We start from the raw sequence: 18,348 nt of genomic DNA on the forward strand, positions 1-18,348 counted from the left end.
AGACTGATAGGTGCTATGATAGACGTAAAAAGAATGTGTGATGGCAGAACATGGGAGACAGAAAGTATCTCTAGCTGGGGCATTTGGAAGAACCGCAAGGAAAACTTTTGATTTGAGCTGGACAAAGAAGCACGATCATAGAACTCAGCTCTGTGAAGATGGATAATGGAGAGCAAAACTTGGAGGTGATTATTACAAAATGTTGAATGCTTCACTAAGCCCTTTGTATGGGCTGTATCAAAGAACAAAGAGTGAGGTAAAGTTGTAAAGTTAAACTGAAGTAATTTTGAGGATGGCTCTAATTCTCCACTAAGGCGTTTGTATATCCTTTTTGTAGGCAGTGGTGAGCCATTGAAAGTTCTTGAGAAGGGGAAGGACAGGACCAAATTGGTGTTTTTTAGGAGAATAAATCTGGTGGCAGTGCAAAGGATGATGTTGGTACGAGGGGCAAGAGTGAAGGCAGTGATTATCCGGGAAGCTATGACAGGCACTTGACAAAAAGGACATAGGGCAGCCCCACTAGGAATTTGATTGAGGAAATGGGTTTAAGAACAATAGCAAAATAGAGTTCTTCCTAGCTGTGAGAGCCCCTTGAGGGCCTTAAGTTTTACTTACTCAGCTGTGAATCTCCTAAAGCATAGTGTCCAAATTTTGTTGTATCTGATTGATATGGTTGAGCGATGTATTTTATATGGGAGGTAGTGTGAAGGTAGAAATTCAAGGTAATCCAGGGGTTTGATTTTTTAGCCTGAGTGGAAACATGGGAGGAGCTGTTGAGTCTTCTTTGGATCATCTTCGTTCCTGGAGCTTATCCCTTGCCATGATAAGCCAGTAAGCCACCAAGAACTAGAACTTGTACCTAGGAGAGTGGTGAGGGTCAAGCTCACAGGGTCAGAGTTCACCACCAGATAGTTGATGGCTGGACACAAGAGTGAGGGAAAGGACTGAGGAGAAGCTTTGGGGGCATGGCCACACTTGAGGAAGGAGAAGGAAAAGAATACAGAAAGAGAGTCCATAAGGATTGGTCACAGAAGCCTTAGAGGTTTAGTGGTCATGGAAGATGAAAAAAGTTGTGATTTGTTAAGGAAGAAACCAGGTGTAGAGAGGATTTCAGTTGGGTGGATTTTGAGCTTGCTCACCACGTGCTTATGAAAAGAAATCCAGGGGAGAGAGGGAGATGGAAGTTGAAAGGGTATGGGGTACAGTGGTGGTGTGGTGGGTGTGTGTAATTGAAAGTAAAATTCCGGGACAGAATTGGACAGAGACCAGTCATAGGAAAGTAGACCACGTTCCCTTTACAGATGGGCATGGGAGAAAATAATAAATGATAATCTAGACACAGTTTGATGAGAAAGAGAGATCTTGGAAGGCCTAGATCTTCTTAGCAAAGTAGATGGTAACATTTGCTGAGAGCAAGAGTGGGGGGTGGTTAGGATGAGTCAAGAAATTTGAGATGTGTGGAAAAGATTTCAAAGAATGAAGTATTCAAGAGGGATTCAATCTGGGGCAAACAAAAGGGCTGCTCTGTAGCACTGAGGGCTTAACTGAGAATGAATGGCATGAATTTTTAGTGGACACGGTCAGCATGGTTGATTGCCTTTCTCAGCAAGGAGCATGTGGGAGCTTGGGAATAGAGCTGATAGAATGAGTTTTTGGAATTAGCCTAGGGTTGGAGGTTGGCAGGGTAGAAGCAGTGGGGGACAAAGGAGGAGGATTACCCATGTGTGAGAAGAGTGTATTTGTTCTAATGAATCTTGTGTTCTAGGGTGTATGGGGAGCCAGAGAGCCCAGCAGTGTAATTGGCAGGCTAAGGTTTCTGGCCAGCAAGAACCATGCCTGTTGGCCTTGTTTGGTCAGTTAACATGTAAGGATTTATACGTTTATACATTTATACATATATATATATGTATTTGAGTGACCTTTATAGGGCTAGTTGGGGGGGAAACTGGAATTTTTGGGTGTGTAAGAGCCTTTCCTGTTTCTTTGAACCTTATTTCCTGGATCTTGTTGAGGTGATATCATGGAAAATTCTAATAGCTGTGTGCAATTATTTTAGTATCATTATATTTTTATAATAATAAAAGATTTGGGGAAAATAAGGAAACCTACATTGACATAATCTGAAGTTAAGCCATTTGCAAATGGAAAATTAGAACGATACAATAACCAACAAAGGAGAGAAATGATTCAACCAAATAAATGGTCTTTCTGAGGTAACATGATTATTCTACCCTATATAAAGTTAGGGGATGTGATTTTTATGTTTCTTTTTCTAAAAGTCTTTCTTCAGTTTTTACTAAGGAAAGATTGATCCTGCACTGTCTAGATAGTAGATGTTTGGATAGTTGGATGTTGGTGATTGGAGCAGATGAAGGACGCCGTGGTTTCTCCCATTGTCTTAATCATACATGTATTTGTGCACCAGTGTTTTGGATGCTTCTCTCTCTTTTCCTTATCTCTGTGTCTGTGTCTCTTTTTCCCTTTCCTCCTCTCCTTTTGCCATTGACACTTTCCTGAAGTTACTTAAACTTTTCGTATCTGCTTTCACATTCGCATACATCTTCTCCAGAAGGAAAGCTTTTAACCTTGAGTTTGAAAGCCAGTTATGTTTTTAAAAGATTCTAATTTAATCAGTTAGGGTTCACTAAGTAGGAGCTATGAACAGAGTTATTTTAACATTAATTTCGTTTGTGGTTTCTACTTGCAGTCCACTTCTGTTTTCAGATTCACACCCACATGATCTGAAGTAAGATGATTCATATGCATGTGCTTTTATGCCTGATTTTTTTTTTTTTTACTAGTTTCAGGAGTAGAATCTGAAGTTAATTTTCCTGCCAGCACATAGCTTTCATTATTGATACGTTTGAAGAGAAACCGTGTCAAGAAATCGTTTTTGTGTGCCTACTGCGTGCGAAGTCTTGTGCAGATTAAGAATCTGTAATGCGTAGTTTGCCCACAAGGAATTTGTAAAGTTAATTCCTTGTCTAAATATCAATTCAAGATTACAACAAGAAGCAGGTGACAGATTAGTTTATGGCCAGTTGCCAGCTGACTGGTGCAGTTCTGGAGCATACAAATTCAGAGGTTGAATGAGAAACCCAGAGTGGCAAGAAGTCTGTTCCTTCTGGGTTGGGCTGCTAGTGATCCCATCTGAAGAAGACATAGTTTGCAGGTCTTTTGGTTTGAATTATGCAGAATTGAGCACCAAAAATAAAGCAATTTGTGGTTGAGTAGGTGACAGACTCTCTGAAGGCAGCTGGAACACACAAAGGAACCAGCCTCTTCTCTAGGATCAGGTCCTCCTACTCTTTTCCCTGGATCAGCCCTTGATCTCCTGGGCTCTAATGAACGTGGACCTACTCTGTTGTTTGTTTTTCCATCGCTCATGCAGCTTGCATTTTCTGAGGGGTATTACTCTTTATTTCTCACTGAAATACAAGATGAAATTTTGGAGCATGGGAAAGGTGTAGGAGCTTCCATTAAAATATGTACAACATCACAATATACCGATTTGTCATCACTATGCAAAATGAATTATTACTTGAGCTAAGGAGTAACATATTCAGTCTTTGTGTTGAAATAATTTCAAGAAAAAGGTGGCATTGGTAGTGGGCATAGGAAAATATACATTCGAGAGAGATTGGGAAGTTATAATTAGCTGGATCTCATAGTTGACTCTGTTAGGGCAGAGAAAATAGAGAATTGAAAGATGATTCTGTGAACACCGCTGACCAAGATATAGACTATAGTTGGAGAAACAGGGCCAGAAGAGAAGTGGTGATGAATTCCTAAAATTTTAGGAAATGTTGAGTTTGAGTTGCCAAAGATATATTCATGTAGAGGTGAGACTCCAAATCTGTAGGTCAGGACAGGGAGCAAGTCTAGAGGAATGGATTTACAAGTTCTCCTCCTGGAGGCCATCAGCCATTTGTGAGATTACAAAGATTGTGGGGCCAGAATGGGTTTGTTGTCTTAGAGGAGAATCCAAAGAAAGCAATGTCTCAAAGAAATGATCCTGAAGGCAAGAAGCCACATCAGTTTTGGACTGAAGTCCAAAAAATAAATGGCAATATGGTTCTGCTTCTCTTATCATTATCTTATTTGTGTTTTCACTACTATGTGAAATGCTCTTCTCCATCCTCTCTCACTTATATCAGGAGTGGACTCAAATCATAGCTTTGAAAAAGGCTTTACAGATGAAACAACCCCCTTTGGTTCACTTTTGATTTCCATTGGCCTTCATTCTTGTAACAGTGCCAAATTAAGGTTCATCCCCACCCGATATAACTGAGAAGTAACAGAAAACTTTTCGAATTGTGGCACTTACAGCAGTGATCATGACAAAAGACTGAAGATGGGTGTGTGACATCATTTTAAAAAAGAGGAAGATGTCAGAGTCCTCAATTCCTTTTTGTAATGGGCTTAGTCAATTGCTAAGTAAGAAAACTGCTGCAGATATGGCCTCTCTGGATTTCCACAGTAAGACAAACTGTTTGATGATGGCTTTCTAGACAAGATGAAGAAGACTATCCTGTCTATAAGGGTGAACAGAATGTTAAAAAAGGTCCCGAAAAATGATTGAAGGAATTGAGGGTGTTTAGCACGGAGAAAATAGACACAAGGGCATGAGATATTTTCTAATATGAGACGGTCACAGAGGGAACATTAGACTTTGATTGCAAAGAGCAAAATATGATGAATCAGCGAAAAATGTAAGGAAGTAGATTTTAGCCAATTGTGAGGAAAGCCTGTGAATGATTAAAACAGTCCCAAACTGGAGTCAATGGTGTGCTGAGGCTATTTCCCTGCCCCAGAAGTAGTCATGCCTATACTCCTTGGCTTGTTCTTGGGGATATTGGATGGTGAAGGTATTCATCTGAATTCAAGTTAGCAGGTTGGGCTGAGACCTCTAAAAGCTCATCTAACTCCAAATTCCATTAGCCTGTGAGTGTTTGACTTTAGCATGAGTATACTTGGTTGAAAGAACACAAATGAGCATATATTTGAAGTGGAAGGAGTTTACTATGCCTCAGGGTAGGTCATCCTGAAAATATATTTTTAGGAGAAAGAACTGTAGGTTTGGATGTCAAAGGGCAGGAGATAAAGATGACAGAGGTAATGTGCCCTGGTTGCCAGTATCAGCTTTCTGTCATCTAACCTCTCCCTACTCCTTCTGCCATTTATTTAGAACCCAGATTTATTGAGACATTATTATATTTTGTACCTATTCATTTGCATGGTTCTATTCAATTGTATATTTATCTAACTTTGGAATTGTTTTCCGCTTTGCTGTGTGTATAACCCACTCTACCTACCCCCAAATTTTAAACCAGTGGAGTCAATGTCATTTTTATCACTCTTGAATATAAATGCACCCTAAGCTTTTAAATGCATATGGAGCCCTTTGAATGAATGCACACTAGATTTTGCTCAGTCTTATTTTTCAAAATATTGATAACAGTGAATTGATTAAATTAAATTGATTCATGCATTTAGTTAGTTCTATAAACACTTATAATGATTTGTGCTTATATAATAATTCTTGTATTTACAAAATTATGAAATTTTATGCATATGCTCATTCATGTGTTAAAATACTTTGGTTATCTTAACTTTTTTTGGACAATGAGATTTTAATCCAATTTATTTTTTGTTCTTTAACATTTTTGAGAGAGCACGTGTGTGTGTGTGTGTGTGTGTGTGTGTGTGTGTGTGTGTGTGCGCACGCAAGCAAGGGAGGGACAGAGGGAGAGAGAGAATCCTAAACATGCTCTGTGCTGTCAGTGCAGAGCCCACTGTGGGGCTCAATCTCATGACTGTGAGATGATGACCTGAGCTGAGATCAGGAGTTCAACTGACTGACATTCAACTGACTGAGCCACCCAGGTGCCCCGATTTTAACCCATTTTAGAGCATTAGGCAAAGCAGGTTGGTTTTGCAATGTTTCTTGAAGGTCATTAGGCTTGAGGGTTTTGTTTGTTTGTGTTATTTTGACGAGTGAAGAAGTAAAATTCCAGAACCTTAGGTCTTCCTGGAAACTGCTTTATCTTTGATTTTTAAAGGTTACATATGGGAAGCATTTGTAGATTTCCACATTGTTCTGAGCCTCTGGGAAAAACAGACCCAGATTTTTTACTTTGCCCAGAGATTTTAGTCTTGGATTACTTGAGATTTCATAAACCGGAACACACATAGACCATCTGAAACGATGCTGATATTTTAAAGGAAGAGTAAGAATTGTTTAAAACAATTGCTTTGTTTTCAGAAAAAGGAGGTATGAATATAGATTGCACAGCAGTAAGAATATCCATAATATATAGATTATAAATAATCTGACATAGATTATTATCAAATATTAAATTGAATTGGATGAGATCTAACATGCAAAAGTCCCCAAATTTAAGTACAAAGAATGGTACTTGTATTCCTTTTATATATGAATATATGTGTGTTTTACACTAAGTTTTTGAGGTTTTGTAAAGATTTCTGCCAAGCACCATCATTTATATTAGCCTTCCATGAAGTAAGCAAATAAAGTATGGTTAACGAGTAGAAAATATATTTGATGGTTGGTTTGTACATTTACATATACCTCTGCCTAGTTCAGTAGAATATTTTGAGGCGGCTTATAAGAGTACATTTTAAAAGAATATTAAAACCTAATAATGGAAAATACAGGTACCTAGGAGATCCAAACATGAGGGAAAATCAAAATGTATATAGAGACCGTAGGGTCAGACTCACTCAATTTTGTTGGTAAATTTGGGTCAAAAGGAAAACTTTTTCTTAAATACGATGTTCCTTGTGCATCAGGAAAAATGTATAGCTTCTCAGAGAAAGCAATAGTTTTCCTCATACTAAGTCTGGAAATAGATTTCTTGCCTGCTTTTTCACATAGGGATTACTGACTAGATAGTTCCCTCAACATCTTCCATATGATAGCTTTATATCAGGGTTTTAAAAGATGCTTATTGTAATAACAGTTAATGAAATAATAATAGCAAATGTGGATGAGCCCTTACTATATAACAGAAACTCTGCTTTCCAGGCATGATTCCGTTTATTTCCACAGCCAGTTTATGAGATAGATAACTATTGCTATTCCTATTTTAAAGATTAAACATGTGACAGTTAATTTGCTCAGGATCCATAGCATTCGTGGTTGACCCAGGCACCCTGATTTGAGATCCTGTGCCGTTAACCACTTCCACGCAAAGTACAATTTAGAGATGGTCTTTCTGTCCCAGAGAACCAAAGAGAGGCTTTGTTCATCAGGAAAGATTCAGATATCTGCACTTGTACATGACAGGATTATCTCCATTTCTTGGAAAACCCTGGCACGTACAGAACTCTGTGTTTAAAAGCTCATTAGTAATTTTCACAAACTAATCATCCTCATGCAGCATGGCTAGATTCTTTTACTATTGTGTGCTAAAAGCATTTAACTCTTGAGATGGTATATTTGCTTGATTACAAACTGATGGAAAGACTATCCCTTTTCAGTGGTTGACACTGTTACCTTTTAGAAAGGCTTAAGTTTACTATGTCTACCTTCAATGGGCAGAACTGAGACTAGTTATAAATTACCTGATAGCAAATTTGTGTTCAAAATAAAGAACAACTTACTAATAGACCTAACTGACCAGGAATAGGGTTGTTTCCTTGTGTGAGGGATCATTCCTTGGAGGTTTGAAGGGCTGAGTGGTGTGGTGGGTCTTTCTACACTTGGTACAGTATCAAATGAGCTGCAAGATGCTTTCCACTTCTGGCTTTTCTCCTATTTTCGCCTGAATGTCTGTCTCTGACTCTCATTCTGCATTCTCATCAGTAAAATGAAGCCAACGTGTTCTTACGATATCGTTGATGGTTCCGAAGATCAAATAAATATTAAAGCCCTTTGAAAATTGCTAATACTGTAATTGCAAAAGTTAATTAATTTACTCTTTCAACGAAAGGAAGTGTTTTATTTTTAAAAACTTGTTTAACAACCATATACCAGCTAAGTGGGTGTTCTGTGGCATAGAACGTAATATAATGTTGTACGTATATTATTATCCAATTTACTTATATGTAATACTTTTAGATTTTTCTCTTGTTAATCACCATTCAACTGGGTTATTCCCTAACTCTCAGAGGTCAGTAAAATTCTCATTCTCAAGGTTTCAAATTTGGACAATGTCAACTAGGTAAAATATTATAGAATTTTAAATGAAATGGAAATTCTGTTTACCTGAATCTCATTCTTCTTCAGCAGGAACGATTGAGATTGGAGAGAGATTACTTTTCACCATTCATACCCTTGTTTAGAAAAATAACAAAAAATAAAGAGTATTGATCCTGTGAGAGAGTTATTTCTGAGTAGAACATATTGTATTTAAATCGATCATTTAGAATTCTTACTATTTTCTTTTGATTCTTTTGAATCAGCCACATAGCTGGTCAGTTTTTGAGTCAGAATTACAACCCAGTGCAGTTTCCATTACCTTCTGTTTGGTAATTGCTTGATTGTTTTGTGTGTATGTTTGGTCTCTCAAGCTAGAGGATTTTTTTTGTCAGAGACCAAGGTGACTTTATTTTCCTCCCTCAGCCAAAGATTTCTTCCGTACTTCTGTGATTCCTGGGAGGCTAGCCTTATGGAAGCAGATGCCAGTAGTATGCAGCTGTCCTCTGGTCTAGTGCTGTTTTTAAAGTGTCTTCAAGTGTATTTTAATTTCTAAAACAATGCTTATGTATTCGTCTATTAGTAGAGCTTGTTAATGTCCTATATAACTCATGATTTGTATTTTCATAGTTGTCCTGACCTGGAGACCAAACTGAATACCTCTGTATTAGTGATTAGGTAAAATTGTATTTTCTGATTACTTGGAATACGGTGACGAGGTGATGTGAAGTGAGGTCTGTATTGCAGTATTGAATAGGCTTTTCTAAGTGTTCTCGAAATTGTGTAGTACAGAAGAGCTTGCTTAGAACAGTGTCTCTCAAACCTGGCCATATATGATGATGACATCCCTCCCCCCATCCTACCCCATACCACCTGAATTGGAACCTGTGCCTCTTTATGTTTAAGGGGCTCAACAGTGAAGACCCACTAGCGTAGAAGAACAGCATTATTGAGATGACCACGGTCCCCTTTTAAGAGAAAACTGTTAAGTTAGAGAGCAGTGCTGCTTGGTTGTATACGCAGAATTCTTACAGAAATGTACGGGCTGAGCTCATGCATCACGAAGTTACTTGATTGCCTATGGGATGTGCCTTTTGGGACCATATACTAGTTTAACAGCATCTACAAACCTTCATAAACCCAGGAAGGAATTGATTAAACCAGGACTGTCACCCTGCTTCTGCAGTTCAGAAGTGACACACACACAGTAAACCTCCATTGATAACAGAAATCTATTAGAAATGGCCTGTTTGTCATCTTACCTAGTAGTGGCTGACCCAAAGTACTGAAAGTTGTAGTAAGGTTGGTTCTGCGGCTGGGCATCATGATTCCCGCCTTACCGTTGTCTGTCAATTAAGTCTTAGTCTGCCTCCATGCGTTTCTTCAGTGTTAGATGTAACGGCGCCCCATTTATGAGACTGTTATATAGGTATTCCATTAAATATTACAAACATGCCAATAAAATAATATACTCATGTTAAAAAGTTATAGAACATTCAAATGGTCACAGAAATTTAATTTTTAAAAGTGGAGAATTGGCAAAAGTCAACTGAATTTTTATGCTTAGAACCTTTTCTGAGCCTTGTTTTGGGCTGGGTGCTGTGTGGGTCATAGCAAAAAGCTGAGGCCAACTTTTGGGCTAAGACATTTACTTTTCAAATGAGGCAAAGTTGGATTGACTGATGATTATGATTTGATAGTAATTACATTTTGTTTCTTATTTCTTGAATATAAAGGGACAAAGAATGATAATTTTTCTTTTTTAACTTGAGAAGGACTCTAACTCTAGAATTTCACAGATAAGGAAACTTAAAAAAAAATAAGTGATAAACTGTTCCTTAATAAATACTTAAAGCAGAAGAACTTTATTTTCCTCTTAGTGGTGGGTCACTAGTAAATCAGCGTGTATGTGGACCACATGACATTTTCATTTATTCAGTGGAGAGTTTAGAGGGCCTGTGTTGAGCACTTGAATATTGGACATGATTCAAACGTGAGTCAAGTGTGTCTAGAGGCTTTATTCATACCTATTTTCTTTTAGTCAGCAATGCTTCATAATGCCCTGGTTTCATGAATTAATTTTAATGGAATTAAACTTGAACAGCTCAAAATTATATAATTAATTTCATTCAGCTTCAATTAAAGTTGCTAATTGAATCAAGCCTACTAGCATGACACCTGGCGGCAGTTAGCTTCATAACAGTAGCGGCAAGTGTGTGGGACTCTGCTGATGAGCTAGTTTGTGTATACTAGTGACTTTTTATAAAAAGCTCTTCTGTTGATAATCTCAGAAAGGCCTTGAGTTGACTGTAACAGTGGAAAGATTTCTGGAGTTGTTTAAAAAAGTAAAGATTTTAATTGAAACGAACACCTCTCAGGAAGATTACATTTTCTCTAGGATAATGCTGAGTAAATGTTACATAAATCTTCTAGAACATATTGGTTTAGCATGCTTCTGATTTATATTTTACTGCTATCTGAATATGGTTTTGCTTTCTGAAAATACTTAGCATTGAAGACCTTGCTTTTTTTCAGAGATTTTTAGCCTCTGGACTTAGTCCTAAGCGGTGTCCATCTATTTTCATGTGTTGAAATGTGTTTCATGGCAGAACTTTTCAATTGTTGTGAAATCCCCATGGTACATGAGAAACTTTTGCATGTGCAGAAAATTTTTCCTTCCACTGGAAATGTTAACAGAGTTGACTAACAACTTCTGTTTGAATCTCTTTCCTTTCCTTGCTTCCATGGCTTGACATCATCCAGTTTCTCGTCCTTCTCTGACTCCTAATTGTACAGACCCCTCTTGGTACTCTTATTTTACGGTGCTCACTCTTTGGATGGGCCCATTCATTGAAATGGCTTTAGCAGTCAAGTTTAGGAAGATCACTTTTCCCAGCTATAACTTTATTTATGATTTGCACTTTGAAATGTGCAACCTAAAGTCCTCCTCTACTAAACTGTAAAGTTCATGAAGGCCTGAGCTGTGTCTCAGAATTCATTGAGCCTTCATTGCCTGACACGATGCCTAAAACATCTATGTACAAATAGATAATTTTAACTAATAAATTGTTCTCCTCCTCTCCAGGTTTTCCCCTTCAAATCCTTGACCAAGAGAGCTCCATCATCTCCAATCCCATCTTCCCTGATCATCTGTGCAAATCTCTAGTTATGTTCTCACATCTACCCCCTTTCCCATCTTGTTGTTCAGTTGATTAAGCTCTGATTAAACTGGACTATTCTAAGCCTCTCTTATACTCTGTTCTCCCTCTTAGATACATCCATACTCCAGTGATTGTCAAGGATGTGAGTGCAGTAAAATTACCTAAGTGCCCCATCCCTAAATTGAAATAGAATCTTTAGTGGTGGCGTCCAGGAATCTGCTTTTTTTTTTTTTTCTTAAATAAACGTACTACTCTTTCAACGTTTATTTATTTTTGGGACAGAGAGACAGAGCATGAACAGGGGAGGGGCAGAGAGAGAGGGAGACACAGAATCGGAAACAGGCTCCAGGCTCTGAGCCATCAGCCCAGAGCCCGACGCGGGGCTCGAACTCACGGACCGCGAGATCGTGACCTGGCTGAAGTCGGACGCTTAACCGACTGCGCCACCCAGGCGCCCCCAGGAATCTGCTTTTTAAAAAGCCCCCCAAGTGGGTTAAAATGCAGACGGGATTGAGACACTGCTGTGCACAAATGAATTAATCTTCCTAATGCACAACTCTGATAAAGCAATTCATAAAGCTTCAATGGCTACTTTGACTTACTTATCTTGCCTTGAAATTCTGTCTAGATTTCTCACCTTCACATTCAGATAAACATGCTGTGTCCCTAATCAAACCTTTATAGTCTTATCTCCTAATGTCCCCCTTAAAGTATTTCACACTCCAGAGAGTTGGAACCTTTGCTGGAGTTTATGCTTGTGGAGTTTGGCCAGGCCATGCTTCCACCTGGAATGACCTTTCTCCCATCTCTGTTTGCAGAATTCCTGCTAGTGTTTTGAAGACTATCCAACACGCACCTTTCTCTGGGGTGCTTTTCTTGAGGTCTGAATCTGGATGACTTTGTTTTTCTTCCTTTGAACCTCTTTATTGCTCTGGACCTCTTCTAACATGGATTTTACCTTGTGTTGTAGTTAGCTTTTTGTTTGAGTTGTTATGTTCCTGATCAGATGTTACTTTTCCTTACTGGCTTTCCCCCTAAGAGCCCATAAACCCCTGTATAAATCTCCCATCCTAAACATCTCCCTTTGTGAGAATATATAACACAGCCCTTGCCTCTTTCCCAAGTTTCTGCAGAGAGAACTCTGCTTGTTTCTGTACTTTCTCACTTCTCAGTTGCTCCCACTGAGCTTCAGCCTGATTTTTAATCCCCACCGTTCATTGGGATCTCTTCTCCTTTGTTGCTTTCTCTGCTGCACCTGCCCTCTGCATGTAAGGACTCACTTTCATCTTTTATGTGACCTTTCCACATTTCTCTGTCATGGCACACCACTTGTGTTATGATGACTTATTTATGGTAACAGGTTAGTTTTACTGTAAACACGTTTGTTTCTTCGATGCTTGTCACATAGTAGGTGCTCAATAAATCTGTTACTGCTTCAATACCTATGCGACAGTCAATAGAGGTACTGCTCCCATTTCCTTAAATTATGGCAGACTTGGAAGCATTTGGAAAAAAAACACCATAAACTGAAAAAAATAGAGAACAATATGTAACATTTAATGGTAATAGATCTTTTGTTTTATTTAGAAAAATGTGATAAAGAAAATACTGAGAGAAATATAACTCAAGCTGCCGATAGCTGCTTCGCACATGGAATGATGCAAGACCAGTCCATTTGGGGAAATTGTTCAGATGACGAACTCATCCGAAGTAAGTATTTTTAGAGAAAATCAGAGTGATTTGGGTATATGCCTATGATAATAGGCTTTTAGTTAATTGTCCCATATAATTTTCCTGGAAATCTATAAACCAACAGAGTTTATCTGAAAGTATGTTCATGAGTATTTTAAAAAACAGAGCTAAAACTAGAATATAGGTAATCCTGTTTGTCCATTTTCATCCTTTGTTTTTTTTTTTTCTTAGAAAAGGAAGAATTGACCTGTAAACGTTGGATTTTATTCTCATAGAGCTAGAGATAAAACTTAATTCATTCTTGAGCAGTGACTGAGAAGTAGTCAGACAATTCTAAATGGACTGTGAAACTAAAAAGATAATGAAAGAACAAAAGGGCAATGAACAGTATTTTGGTAATGCCATTCTGGTCTCTGTTCTTGTAGCCAAATGACTCCAAATGTTTTTTTTTTACAATTCCCATCATTGGCATTACTTGGCTTTTCTTTTTCTTCTCTTCCTCTCCCTGAACTTGCTCTGTAGACTGTATACAAAAGCTGTGGTTTATTTCCATTTGATGGTGGGAATCCCCGGAAACACCAGTATCTTTTGGGTACTATGTAGAATACTCATGATGTGTCAGGTTCTCCTAAGACCTGAGGCTTTCCCCCACCCCCACCCCCACCCCGGTAGGTTCAAAATGAATTTGCTATATAATGAAATATTCTTTGTAGCAAACAGGTAAGTATAAAGAATATTGTTATGCTATTTGGTGATAGAAAAAAATACTGTCAATTGCATGAAATAGTTTCTTTGTTGAGATGATGATGATTCAGCCTGTATGATGGGACACTGGCACTCTGGGAGCAACTCTCTAGTTGTTTTACTAATATGCCCTGAAGAAATGCAGAGACAGGGCGCTTTGTGCACCCCCCCCCAACCCTGGGAAAATGGACAGATGAATGCATACACAAAAGATAAAGTCCGAAGACAGCAACGCCACTCCTGCCTGAAAAATAGCTGGTGAGAATTTCCAAATATTTGCAGGTGACCTTGGACTCTGAATTCTGATTTACAAATTTCAGAAACTGTATTTTCGTTCTCGTCCTGGTCACGCTTTTCTAACTAAGGCAAAGGCGACTTTGTTGGGTCCAGAGAAAAATCTGATGTCTGGATTTGCCAAAACGGAATGTTTTATGTCATATTTAAACTCAACTCAAGCCTGGATAGCACTTCAAAGTTTGCTATTGTGATAGCTTCTGCTGTTCCAACTCCCTGACACTGAACTCTACAAAGCTGCCTGGATTTCCTTCTTTGGCCCCATAGGGTAGTTGGCCATCTCTGAATAATTTAATGTCTGTCTCTCTTAACCCCACAGCTAGGGAGATGTGTGTTTTCCTCTCAGCATCCAGCACATTTTGGGGGGCCCAGTGAAATCTTTTGTAATAACAGTAAGCCCTGGAAAGAAGGCCCTGGCTCAGAGTTGCACGGGGGAGGAGGGGAACATCTGTGGTGAGTCAGGACCGGGCTGGCTCCCGTTCCAGGAGTCCTGTGTGGCTCCCTGAGCACTGTGGAAGAGGAGGACAGCTGGCTCTCATGGAACTGATTTTAGTGTTCCCACTGTAGTGTGAGCTTGGCTGGATGCAGGGATCATCAGAAAAATGAGGCCGGCTGGGGTGTGGGAACGTTTTCAAATGCACAACCCACTCTTTTTCCAAGCTTCCATGGGATAGCTCAGCTGCATAAGCAAGAAGTAGAGGAGAGTGAGTCTGTTTAATACGACTTCTTTTTCTCTATCTGTTCTTGAGAGTGTTTAGAAGGGCTGGCAGCTAACATCTACGTTGTCCGGATGCCTGCTGCTTTCTTTGTTGGACATTTAAGGCGTAATTTATAGGGGACTGTTAGCTGTCAGTGTGATGAGGCTGTTTTTACTTTTCTGAGAATAACTGAGCTCTGGAAAGTCAAGGGAGTGGTTGCTTTGGAAATTGTATTCTAATTAAAGGGTGTATTCTCAGGCCTCATAAACGAGATCCAAGCTGAGAATAATTTCCAAATTATTCTCTGAACTTTAACCCTGACCTCAGTGGACCACCCACTTGTGGCTCACACTTGGTTCATACTCCACACAGAAGTTCATGAGCTTTGTGTGTCTTCCCTGGTCCTTCTAGAAAACATTGCAGGTGACAGACCTCAGGTACAGTGCTCTCAGGGCCTGGATTTCACATTGGTTGCCCTTGAGTTGCTAACTTATTACTGAGAATCCTTTCTGGAAGTTATAAATAAAAGAGAAGAAATCCATATGGAATCAAACATTTCGAATAAATAGGCCACACGCAATCTGGTCAGGGAATGTGCATTGTGATTCTCTTTCTTATGAAATTTAAATTAAAAAGACAATTCTAACGACTCAAGTTTTTTTTTTTTTTAACCTAAATCAAATCAGTAAAGAATTAAAAATGTAAGGAAGGTAATTTGAGGAAATTTTATGTTTGGAAAGTTTTATTTTTTCACCTTATGCATTTCCTTTTTACAGTTTACAATGGGTTCATGTTATGAGAAAATATTTTCGGTTTATAATTGCTGGAAAAGGGCTTAAGTCTAAAGTTTAGAGTTTATAAGAGTATATTTTTATGACAACACCAGTAAAGACTTTGGCTTTCCCCCTCAGTTTAGCGTATATGATTCAGTATATAATTTGGAGCTATGCCTTGTTTTTATAATCACTATTCCTCTGAATTGGTAAAATAAATGTGGCAGGGAAGTGACACCCTCAATTAATATTAATTTTTCTATTTAACCCATAACGCACATAAACTGGTAACAGGCAATAGGCAACATTTCATGTTTTAATTAGACTAGAAAAGGAACAGAAGTAACATTTTGATCTTAGTCTTTGGGGGAATTTCTAAGGTAGGAAGGAGTGTGTGTGTGTGTGTGTGTGTGTGTGTGTGTGTGTGTTCCTGTGTTACTGTGCTTACATTCAGATACATGTAGTATTTTCCTTTAATTTAGGTCAAATTCTATTTTAATTATTTCTTATAGAGAGCTCACATTTTTCTTTGTTCTTCTTTCTAAAGTGCCTTAGGTCTCTATCTCTGATTTTCTAGGTCTTTCTGAAAAATTCTTATCACTTAACTTTATCCTTGGCCACTGCTTTTACATACATGTCTCCTAATTCTAAATGCCATTACTTAACTCCAGAAATTTTCCTTAGCTCCTCTTCTGAAATAAATGTCCCATTAAATTAAACTATTTTGTTCAGCTAATTCTCTCCTTTGTGATTTTGTAGAATTCCCATGATCTGAAGCAAAGTTCGAATGCTCTACTTAAATGGCAATCCTCATTCTATTTAACCCATTTATTCATTCTGAAGAGTTTCTCGCTCTCGTAGTAGTAAGCACTCAATTGGCAGTAGGTTGCAAGCCTGTTGCCCAAGTCACTCTTGCCTCCTCTTCATGGAGCTAATGCATCAGGCTTTTTCACTGGGCTTGCTGCTTGACATCTTCCTCTTGGTGTCCTCTGAGCTTCCTCTCAACATCAGCGGGCTCGGTTATGAGGATCTCTATTCTTTCTTTCCCAAGACTTGGCCAATGTATCTCTGATCGCTCCTTAGTGAATATTATTTTATCACTTTAGGGGCCTCCTCTATGTCTAATACTGAAAATGGCAGATACTCAGGTGTACTGTTTATATACAGAGAACATTTGTTACTTGGTGATAAGGAAAGATCAGGAGAGATTGGGATTTAAATTTCTTTTGCAGGTCTCATGTTTGAATGCACATTATAGTAGTAGTATTAATATTCTCTGAGAATTCACTTCATATAAAAGAAGATGTAAACAAACCCCTGAAATAAATACCACCCAATAAGACTGGGAGAGGCAGCTTTCGTGTTACGGTTCTCAGTGGACCTGGAATTCTTTCCTAATATTGCATGCTCATTCATTGTGGGATCCCATATCGGGAGCAAGTCATTGTGATTTCATTTTGCTCAATATCTTTGCCTCCATTTGTCTCTCAGAAAAATTCTCTTTAAAAAAAAAAAATACACTGACCAAATGGTTATGTGGCTGCAGTTAAAATGCTTTGGTCTGAAGAGAAGAATCTTTAAAAAAAAATTTTTTTTAACGTTTATTTATTTTTGAGACAGAGAGAGACAGAGCATGAACGGGGGAGGGGCAGAGAGAGAGGGAGACACAGAACCGGAAGCAGGCTCCAGGCTCTGAGCCATCAGCCCAGAGCCCGACCCGGGGCTCGAACTCACGGACCGCGAGATCGTGACCTGAGCTGAAGTCGGACGCTTAACCGACTGAGCCACCCAGGCGCCCCATGAAGAGAAGAATCTTTAACCATTTGTTATTCCAAAATCGAACTCCTGGTTTAGTTTAGGGTTGGGTGGACAAATCATAAGCTGTTTTTTATTTTATTTTTTTTTTAACATTTATTCACCTTTGAGAGACAGAGCACGAGGGTGAGCAGAGGAGGGGTAGAGAGAGAAGGAGACACAGAATCTGAAGAAGGCTCCAGGCTCTGAGCTGTCAGCACAGAGCCCGATACGGGGCTCAAACCCACGAACCATGAGATCATGGCCTGAGCCGAAGTTGGACGCTTAACTGATTAAGCCACCCAGGTGCCCGAACATAAGCTGTTTTTGATGGTTACTTATAATGATCTCATTGTTCAATGACCATCACTAGGCTGCATTCTAGAATGGAACTCAAGTTTACTGACACACTTCTCCATTAGGGTGCATTATTCCAAGCTCATCTAGGTTTTGACCAAGAAGTTAGGGAGAACCATTGCCATCTTTTGCTTTGGGCATCTTAAGTTCAGTTCCTGGAGGCCAGTGGGAATTGATGGTCAGGTTCAGATCCTGGATACATGATTCCTGCTGGTGTTGGGCAAGTTATTTAAACTCTATGATCAAAATTCTCATTTTTTAAATGGAGGTCCTGGGGTGCCTGGGTGGCTCAGTCAGTTAAGCATCCAACTCTTGGTTTTGTCTCAGGTCATGATCTCCTGGTGTGTGGCATTGAGCCTTGTGTTAGGATTCACATTCTAAACGTGGAGCCTGCTTCGGATTCTTTCTTCCTCTCTCTCTCTGCCCCTCCCCTGCTCTCTCTCTCAAAATAAATAAACTGTAAAAACAAAATAAAATGGGGGTACTAATTCTGTATACCTTATTGTGTTATTTTAAGGATTATAGGAGAAAAATATTTTTTTATGCTTAATTATCACAGAAATATGTGTCTAAACATTGAATCAATTTATTGATTTTCATTATCTTTGGACACAAGTATCAGTTTCAAAGCTTTGTTTTTTGCTTTTGTTCTTGCTCGGTTTCGTTCTTTCATT

General features: G+C 38.8%; 1 protein-coding gene across 2 annotated transcripts in view; it reads left to right on the forward strand.

Moving 5' to 3' along the window:
* Positions 1 to 18,348, forward strand: part of MDFIC (MyoD family inhibitor domain containing) — an 87,269-nt gene that overhangs the window by 6,058 nt on the left and 62,863 nt on the right. For both annotated transcript variants that reach the window (XM_047096207.1, XM_047096208.1), the window contains exon 3: positions 12,910 to 13,032. In XM_047096207.1, coding sequence (XP_046952163.1) covers positions 12,910 to 13,032 — 123 coding nt within the window. The remainder of the gene's footprint in view (positions 1 to 12,909; positions 13,033 to 18,348) is intronic.

This window comes from Lynx rufus, unplaced genomic scaffold (genome assembly GCF_022079265.1).
Source record: "Lynx rufus isolate CCGP_SWC_20201006 ecotype Redwood Valley unplaced genomic scaffold, mLynRuf1.p SCAF_4, whole genome shotgun sequence".
NCBI classification, from domain to species: domain Eukaryota; kingdom Metazoa; phylum Chordata; class Mammalia; order Carnivora; family Felidae; genus Lynx; species Lynx rufus.